The sequence below is a fragment of the Myxocyprinus asiaticus genome, chromosome 27 (assembly GCF_019703515.2).
Source record: "Myxocyprinus asiaticus isolate MX2 ecotype Aquarium Trade chromosome 27, UBuf_Myxa_2, whole genome shotgun sequence".
NCBI classification, from domain to species: Eukaryota; Metazoa; Chordata; class Actinopteri; order Cypriniformes; family Catostomidae; genus Myxocyprinus; species Myxocyprinus asiaticus.
In genome coordinates this window covers 30,187,434-30,197,546 of record NC_059370.1, presented here as the reverse complement: position 1 = coordinate 30,197,546, position 10,113 = coordinate 30,187,434, and the positions used below count along the sequence as shown (strand labels likewise).

Genomic DNA, 10,113 nt, shown 5'->3' with positions numbered 1-10,113 from the left:
GGCAGACCACTTCTGTGTGAGACAGACCACTGAATTTGTGCCAAACCACAACACTCAAATAGATACACACTCACATAGCCACAAATCAGACAGATCATTATTTCTTCCTGAATTACCTCTGCTGTCTGTTAATGTTTTAGCAGGAGGCACTTGACCCACAGATAACCTTTATGTGTCCCAGTTATGTTTTATAACTTCATCTGTTTGATCAGACCAGTGTTCTCTCTCTGTTTGTATGAAGCAAGTTGAAATAGTTAAGTCTGAAGTTCACTGTGAAGCAGCCTGTGTGTTTCATTCAGAGCTTTAGCTACGGCCAGATTCATCCCACAAAATGGCCGTCCTTTTTGGATTTTACATTCTGGGGCTAATTTTTACAACCATTCTCATACTTCTTCTGGCATCCACTACATATCATCCACTAAAGAGTTACATTCAAAAATGGAATGAAATGAGGCCAATTCCAGGAATGGCGGGCGCTTACCCAATCATTGGCAATGCACTGCAGTTTAAAACGAATGCGGGCGGTAAGGGATTTCAATCTTTTTATCTGGCATTAGATGCCTCTTTTGAACCTCTTGTTATTAATTTGTATGCATAATTTAACTAAATCTGTTAAATCTGTTTTAAGATTTTTTTAACCAGATTGTTGAAGGCACAAATGAATACAGACACCTTCCTCTTGCAAAAGTGTGGGTGGGACCAGTCCCCTTTCTGGTCTTGTATCATGCAGAGAATATTGAGGTGCCTGCAACCCAAATTTTACCCTGACCATTTCCATTTTTATGTACATTATTACAGTGGACCCAGAAAGTATTTGGACACTTAAGTCATACCTAAAAATATCTGGATGTTATACATTAGATAACTAAATATCAAATCGTGGTATCTACAAACAAATGATGCTAGACCTTTCTTAGGATTAAAATTCTCTTTTTTCAGCCATTTTTGCAAAGACTGCAGCTGGAAGTCAGGTAGGTGTCTTAGTAGAGTAACAACAAATGTAGTTCATCACATTAACTATGGACATGTTCCATTAACAGTCAGACAACCAGAAGTTTTTTTCATAATTCTGATAAATTCATCTACATATTATTTAATTCTAAATGTCTTTAAAAAAAAAAAAAAATCTTGATTGTGGTGTATTTCTTTAAAAATAAAGATATTTTGTTGTAATGCAATGACGCTCATAGAAGTGTCACTGAAGTGTCCAAATACCATTTGGGGCCAATCTATGTTTTCATCACTGTTGAAAGTTTATTCTTAAATCAATATTTTCCTCTCAGGTGGTCCTCAGCAATTCCAGACATATTGATAAATCATACTCATATAGATTCCTGCACCCCTGGCTTGGCACAGGCCTGCTCACCAGGTACAGTGTGTGCACCAGCATTTTTATGAAGATTTTGCATTCTTGCCTACTAATCTACTTCTATTTAAAATTGTAGTTATCTTCACTGTTGCCTTTATACATGTAAGAATAAATTAATAAGATGTTGTGATTATTGTGGCCCAAAAATGACACATTTCTCCTTTAATTTGTTGTAAAACTAGTGCTGTCTCTTGTATATCTTTCAGAGCTCATACATTATGTTAACATTTTAAGTCAAACCAAAATTTTGTTTCACAGTCGGTAGAAGACCAGCTGCCAAACTGGCAGGTCTCATATCTCATATTTAAGAGCAGCTTGCACCAAGCACTCCATACAAGATCTATCAAATACACAATTGTTCAAAATCAACCAGACTGGACACATGGCCATCTTTTCTGTTTTTAACAGCCTTGGCCAGGCAGTAGAGTTCAAACAAGCAGATGTTTCATATATATATATATATATATATATATATATATATATATATATATATATATATATATATATATATATCTACATGCCTTAGTTATGTCAAAGCTGTGAACCATGGTTTGCTACTTGATGGTCAGTGCAGGTGATATTAGATAAAGGGACATTCTCATTCCAGAGAGCATTTGAATGGACAAAAATCTGTGCAGTGCAGTTATCATCAATAGGCCTATGTTTGGTCCATTTTATCAGAAGAGAAAAACAACGATATGAAATGTTTATATCTGCTAAAGGTTAATTTTGTCAACTTTTAGGAGTACTCTAGCATCATAGCTAATAGACATGGACTAAATGCCACAAAACTCTAATTTATATATTTAATTCTGAGATTACAGACCTGACGGTCCCATCTTTTCTTCCTGGAAACAGCACAGGCGAGAAGTGGCGTAACCGGCGTAAAATGCTGACTCCTACCTTCCACTTCTCGATTCTCTCTGACTTCCTGGAGGTAATGAATGAACAAACTGATGTTTTGATACAGAAGTTGGCAAAGCATGCAGATGGGGAGCCATTTAACTGCTTCAGCAACATTACATTATGTGCTTTGGACATCATATGTGGTGAGTGCTACATCCAGTCTTTCCTGAACATACAGTACAGTACATTCAATTACAAGGAATGCACATTTGCAACCAAATTGTTTACAGTAACTAAGCATCTGCAATTACTTGTCTATTGTGTGTCAATCAAATACTTGTTTTTGCATGCAACATTCAAGAATCATATTATCAATGATCATTGATAAAACGATAACACCTTATGAAAAGGGGTATGATTAATTATCTGTGTTACCAGTTATACATAAAAGATATGTTTCTTTACAACAGAAACTGCAATGGGCAAGAAAATCTATGCTCAGAGCAATGCTGACTCTGAGTATGTCCAAAGTGTCTATAAGTGAGTGGCATGTTCCAGTGTTTGAGCAGATGTTGAAGCTACTTGCTTGTAAATAAGCAGCCATGTTATAGAGCGCTAGAGAGTATCAATATTCCTCTTTCAGAATGAGTGACATCATCACCAAGAGACAGAGAGCACCATGGCTGTGGCCAGACTGGATTTACAACATGTTAGAGGAAGGCAAAGAACATTCCAGAAGACTGAAGATTCTCCACTCCTTTACTGCAAGTGTGAGTAATCAATTAATAATTAAAAGAATAGTTCACAGAAAAATTTAAATGCTCTCATTTACTCACCCTCATGCCATCCCAGATGTGTATGACTTTCTTCTGCTGATCACAAACAAAGATTTGTCAAAGAATATCTCAGCTCTGTAGGTCCATTCAATGTAAGTGAATGGTGGCCTGAACTTTTAAGGTCCAAAAAAAGACATAAAGGCAGCATAAAAGTAATCAATATGACTCCAGTGGTTAAATCCATGTCTTCAGAAGAAATATGATAAGTGTGGGCGAGAAACAGGTCAATATTTAAGTCTTTTTTTTTTTTTTTTACTATAAATCTCCACTTTAACATTCTTCTTTTGTTTTTAGCAATTCGCATTCTTTGTGCAAATCGTCACCTACTGGGCAAGGAGGAGAGTTTATAGTTTGACGCGTTGACATGAATGTTCTAAAAAGTTTATTTGTGTTGTTTGCAGTTGTAGCGCGAGCATGAGCAGCGCAATGAATACAAATCTATAGCAAAACCAGTTCAGCTTCTGTGTAACATTCCTCCTCCTCTGTTGTAAACAACACTGCGCTTCCGTATTTTTCGTATTTCAGGCACCAGTTCTCGTGTGAACTTGCCAACACATTTATGACACGCGAGAGGCTGAGTGGCCTCAACCCTCATGAACGTGCATACCACAGCTGGCCAGAAGTGAACATTTGTAAAAAAAAAAAGTTTTAAAAATGTATCTATTTCTTACACACACCTAGTGTTTAGCTTCAGTAGACATACATTAATCCACTGGAGTTGTATGGATTACTTTTATAATGGCTATATGTGCTTTTTGGAGATTAAAAATTTTGGCACCCATTCTCTTGCATTATATGGACCTACAGAGCTGAAATATTCTTCCAAAAATATCTGTTTGTGTTCTGCTGAAGAAAGTCATACACATCTGGGATGGAAGGAGGGTGAGTAAATGATGGGAGAATTTTCATTTTTGGGTGAACTATCCCTTTAATGTATTGTCAAAGTAAGGTTGCATCAGTCTCTGTATAGATGGTGGACCACCAAATGATTCTTACTGAATTTTCTTTGTTATCTTGACCTGAAGGTTATCAAGGAGAGAGCAAATTTTATGAGCTCTGAATCTGACAGTGATTCTGACCAGGGGCAGAGGAAGAGACAAGCTTTCCTAGACATGCTGTTAAAAACTACTGACGAGAATGGGAAGAATCTGAGTCATGAGGATATACAGGAAGAAGTGGACACCTTCATGTTTGAGGTACAAATAAGACTAGAAAAGGAAACAAAACTGAAAAAGCCTTTAAGTTTTTAATTCTGTAGGCCTAGGCATTATGTACTTTAAGAGCTGTAAAGCATCAAGGTTAGACAGATAGACAGACAGACAGACAGATAGTTAGACAGCTAGACAGCAAGCTAGCTAGCTAGCTAGATATATACAGTTGTGCTCAAAAGTTTGCATAACCTTGGAGAATTGGTAATATATGTACCATTTTTAAAGAAAACATGAGTGAGCAGGCAAAACACATTTCTTTTATTTCTTATGGGATTCATATTCAACTGTAGGTTATAACAGAATGGCACAATCATAAAACAAAACATGGCAACAATGAAAAAAATGAAATGACCCCTGTTCAAAAGTCTGCATACCATTAGTTCTTAATACTGTGTATTGCCCCCTTTAGCATCAATGACAGCGTGCAGTCTTTTGTAATAGTTGTAGAGGCCCCAAATTCTTGCAGGTGGTATAGCTGCCCATTCGTCTTGGCAAAATGCCTCCAGGTCATGCAAAGTCTTTGGTCGTCTTGCATGAACTACACGTTTGAGATCTCCCCAGAGTGGCTCGGTGATATTAAGGTCAAGAGACTGTGATGGCCACTCCAGAACCTTGAACCACTGGAGGGTCAACTTGGCCTTGTGCTTAGGGTCATTGTCGTGCTGGAAAGTCCAAGAGCGTCCCTTGCGCAGCTTTTGTGCAGAAGAATGCAAATTGTCTGCCAGTATTTTGTGATAACATGCTGCATTCATCTTGCCATCAATTTTCACAAGATTCCCCGTGCCTTTAAAGCTCACATGCCCCCAAAACATCAGTGAGCCACCACCATGCTTCACAGTGGGTAAGGTACTCTTTTCACTATAGGCCTTGTTGACCATTCTCCAAACATAGCGCTTATGGTTGTGACCATAAAGCTCTATTTTGGTCTCTTCACTCCAAATTACAGTGTGCCAGAAGCTGTGAGGCATGTCAAGGTGTTGTTGGGCATATTGTAACCGGGCTTTTTTGTGGCATTGGTGCAGTAAAGGCTTCTTTCTGGCAACTCGACCATGCAGCTCATTTTTGTTCAAGTATCGTTGTATTGTGCTCCTTGAAACAACCACACCGTCTTTTTCCAGAGCAGCCTGTATTTCTCCTGAGGTTACCTGTGGGTTTTTCTTTGTATCTCGAACAATTCTTCTGGCAGTTGTGGCTGAAATCTTTCTTGGTCTACCTGACTGTAGCTTGGTATCAAGAGATCCCTGAATTTTCCACTTCTTAATAAGTGATTGAACAGTACTGACTGGCATTTTCAAGGCTTTGGATATCTTTTTATATCCTTTTGCATCTTTATAAATTTCCATTACCTTGTTATGCAGGTGTTTTGACAGTTCTTTTCTACTCCCCATGGCTCAGTATCTAGCCTGCTCAGTGCATCCACGTGAGCGCTAACAAACTCATTGACTATTTATACACAGGCACTAATTGCAATTTAAAAAGCCACAGGTGTGGGAAATTAACCTTTAATTGCCATTTAAACCTGTGTGTGTGTGTCACCTTGTGTGTCTGTAACAAGGCCAAACATTCAAGGGTATGTAAACTTTTGATCAGGGCCATTTGGGTGATTTCTGTTATCATTATGATTTAAAAAGAAGCCAAACAACTATGTGATGATAAATGGCTTCATATGATCAGTATGTTTTTTTTGCATGATCAGTCATATTTTCAAAATCAATGGCAAAATTACACAATTTCTTCCAGGGTATGCAAACTTTTGAGCACAACTGTAGATATATAGATAGATAGATAGATAGACAGACAGACAGACAGACAGACTACATAACAAAGCACACAAAGGTTGGTTTCTTACCACCTAAGCAAATAAAATAAAGCTGATGTCATATTTGAAGCATCATGGTGGTAGATCACTAATGCCATTCTCTTTGACAGGGTCATGATACCACTGCAGCGTCTTTGAACTGGGCCTTACATCTGATTGGCTCCCATCCTGAAGTCCAGAGGGCAGTGCAAGCCGAACTACAGGAAGTGTTTGGTATTCAAATCTTTCATCACATTTATAATGTGTTTAATTTAGTGTAATGCATGCCATGAAATAGAATAAAATAGAATAGAATAGATTTTAGTCCCACATGGTAGGGCCACTGTAAAATGTTCCAGGTATAACATCTTAAAAATACAAAAATATTAACTAAATCAGTTGTTCTGTTAACTCAATACTATAAAGGCACCATACTGCATCTCCTGTATTCGGATTGGCAGGTTCATCAGAGCGCCACGTGGGGGTGGAGGACCTGAAAAGGCTGCGCTACCTGGAGTGTGTCATCAAGGAGAGTCTGCGTCTCTTCCCCTCTGTGCCTCTTTTTGCACGCAGCATCTGTGAGGCCTGTCACATCAGTAGGTGGCAGCAGTTTGTCACATCGTCAAACACAAAGATCTGCACCATTTGATGTCACTCTCATTATTTGCATCCTAGCATAACAGCAGCTCTCACGGCTTCTATTTCCATCTCCCATTGTTAAATATGAAGCAACCTGAGTGTTTATTTCTACTCAAAGCTCAGACTCACTCATTCAAAAGTTAACAAACAATAACAATAACAATAACTTTTCAGGACAGTGTTGCAAAAGGCAATAAATGCATCCATTTATGAATTATTTATTTAAGCTTTGTTCTTTTTCTTACACAGCAGTATTTTTGCTTGTGCTATCCTCTGTTGTGGTGCAACGTTCTGAATCCTTTCCAATTCTCAAAACTCTGAGGCATACTGTGGCTGTTTTTCTTGTATTGCTCTGTTGCAGATGGGTTCAAAGTCCCAAAAGGAGTAAACGCTGTCATCATACCATATGCTCTTCACCGGGACCCGCGTTACTTTCCAGAACCTGAGGAATTTAGACCAGAAAGGTTTCTGCCAGAGAACAGCAAAGGAAGACATCCATATGCGTTCATCCCGTTTTCTGCAGGGCCAAGAAACTGCATTGGTAAGAGAACGAACAGCAACAGATAAGAATGTTATCTTTGAACAGCTTTCCTGAACAAATAAATAAACAGCACCTTATGGTATATGTAATGTTTTATACAATAGAAAAAAAGTTAAAACCTGCAATTGTTACCTCAAGGGTCTATTTCTGAATAAAACATTTTTTTTAGCTTATTTGTCCGAGGGCTTAGAAATGGTACGTGAACTCTGCATAGCTCTACGTTCCTGTGATGACATTGGACTTCAAGTGATTAACAAATTTGAATGATCAATGCATCAGTAAATAAAATAAAATTAAATAAAAAATTTGAAAGAAGATTCTTACATAATTTAAACTATATCCTCATCAGTCCCCTCAGTTTACCCCAAATTCTCCACAGATAAAATACCATAATAAAAGTCTTCAAATACTATAAAGTAAAATAAATAACTGCAAAAATACAAATCTCAAAATCAGTTTCACAATGTACCATAAATTAAAAAAATATGACAATGTACACTGAAAAAATTTTAACATAAAAAAGTGCTTCATATGGTAACATCAGAATTGTCTGGCTTTATTCAAGTCACAAATATTATCTAACATCACTGAATGAACCTGAATCAACCTATATTTGGTTACACCAACAAAACAAATGTTAAGGATTAGATGAAGATCAATAGATGTTAACGATTATATGTTGCCACTTTTTCAGTGTTTTGCATTTTATCAGATGGGCCATATGACATTATACTGAAAGTGAAGTTTATCTCCCTTTTTATGCTTCCTGGAGGTCTGCTTTACCCCCAGAGTCAATGTGCTTGTTTAGCATGGCTGACTAAAAGAGAGAAGTAGTGTACTTATCTTTCCACTCATCTCCAGAGGGTTTGGGCCTCTGTCCCATTACTGAATAAGACAGATTATCTCAGCAAGTGGGGCTCGCAGGTTCAGGCCAATGGTCGCACACCACAAAACTGAGCCATGCACCTATCTCCACTGCCTTCCAATAATGAAGGCTCTAATGAAAATAATGAAAAATTTGCTTCACGAATTTCTAATTTTCTTAGTCTTCTTGGCTTTTTGAGAACTTACTCTTCTTGGCTTTTTGAGAACTTATTCTCTTTTTCCCTCTTTTTTTTTTTTTTTTTTTTTTGTGCATCTACGACTTCAGGCCAACGCTTCGCCATGATGGAGGAGAAGGTAGTTCTTGCAACAGTCTTGAGTTACTTTGACGTAGAGGCATGTCAGAGCCGTGAGGAACTGAGGCCTCTGGGAGAGCTCATTCTGCGTCCTGAGAAGGGCATTTGGATCAAACTACAAAGAAGAACCAAATGACTCCCACCACCATAAAACTTGTCCTCAGATCACTAACAAACTTCAATCTGTGTGCTGCTAGTTATAAGTAAATGATAATGCACAGTCAGCCCCTCATTATTGCAAAATAAACCCTGACAGGATGATAAGTTAATGGATGAACCCTAACCTAAAGTGCAGGGGTCTTGTATACCCCTGAAGTGGTTTATTGTGCTGAAATGACCGACTGTCTGTACATTATCCTTCATTATCATAGGAATTATTTTTTATGTGAATAGAAAGAGACCATGGAGTGAACTTGCACAGCTATGTAAGAAGTTGGTTGCCTTGGACTACGGTCAGTTATACAGTTTATTAGTTCTGATACAAATATATTTGACTGCGGAATGATGCAACTGACCTGTCAGAATCAAGTATTTTCTAAGACTGCGGACCTTAGATGTACAGTATAGACACATTATTGTATAAATCTAACTGTATGATTCTCAATGTCTCTATTATCCTTAAACACTATACTTGCACACTTTATCTTGGCTACTTAACTTTTGAACTGCAAGCAAGACAATGTAGTGTATAACATTTGTCATTTTATACACATTGGAGAATTAGATAAGATTCACCAAGTGCTTTGAAGATCAATATTTAACAAATCTCTAATTCACAGATCTGTTGCAGATATGTCAAGCAATAAAATAACTGCCGCTTGTAGCCCTCTGGGCTCTCTGTTATTAGTCAACTCATATCGCTGGTGTTTTGCAGAGTGAAAACAAATCTTTGGCAAAATAATTTTCAAACTAAACAGAGTCTGCACACCCAACTATACCAGAACTATCAGCACTTTATTCAGATATACAGCTTAAATTCATCATAATTGAATGTCTAGGGGCTTTCATTTATTGAAACTTTTTTTTAAAATGTTTTGTTTATTTATTTTTTTTATTAATCAATTAAATTAGAAATTTAAATCCCAGTGTGTATTTTGTCCCAGTCAACTAAAGATAGTTTAAAAAAGAAGCTATAAGTGATTTTTTTTATTTTTTATAATAATAATAATAATGAAAAGATCCAGTAAGCTCAGGAATGGCAACATGACACAAATAATGACGTCAATGTTAACTGGAGCAATCATTTGAATTTGTTTGCTTATTCTGGAGCACGAACAACAATAAAACCATGCTATTTATCCTCAGGGCAGATGAAGCACATGGAGAGTTTGCCATTTATATGCATTTGCATGTGTGCGTTTCCACAGTCCTCAGCCTGTCTCTGCTCTGTAGTGGTGAAATCGAAGTACAGTCCAGAATATTCTTCTTTCTTTCTTCTGTGGAACACAAAATGGAGATGTTGGGCAGTATGTTAGCCTTAATCACCATTCAGTTTTATTGCACACTTTTCCATGTTATGAAACTGATCAGTGTCACATGAAATAATGAAATTCATATGGGTTTGGAACAATATGAATGTGAGTAAATGATGACAGAGTTGTCATTTTTTGGTTTAAATATCCCTTAAATTATCAAAGATAAAGATTGTTTTTGAAGGTGCTTTAAAAATTCACTTGGTTAAACTTATGAAGTGTC

The 10,113-nt window shown here is 37.2% G+C and overlaps 1 protein-coding gene across 1 annotated transcript; it reads left to right on the top strand.

The window, feature by feature from the left end:
• The first annotated feature begins 259 nt into the window (after window positions 1-259).
• Window positions 260-9,056, top strand: LOC127418316 (cytochrome P450 4V2-like). Its single transcript, XM_051658863.1, has 11 exons — window positions 260-524; window positions 629-741; window positions 1,284-1,369; window positions 2,228-2,418; window positions 2,686-2,755; window positions 2,859-2,985; window positions 4,077-4,247; window positions 6,192-6,294; window positions 6,522-6,656; window positions 7,061-7,240; window positions 8,391-9,056. The coding sequence occupies exons 1-11, from the start codon at window positions 332-334 to the stop codon at window positions 8,552-8,554; spliced, it is 1,533 nt and encodes a 510-aa protein (XP_051514823.1). The 5' UTR covers window positions 260-331; the 3' UTR covers window positions 8,555-9,056.
• The last annotated feature ends 1,057 nt before the right edge of the window (window positions 9,057-10,113 follow it).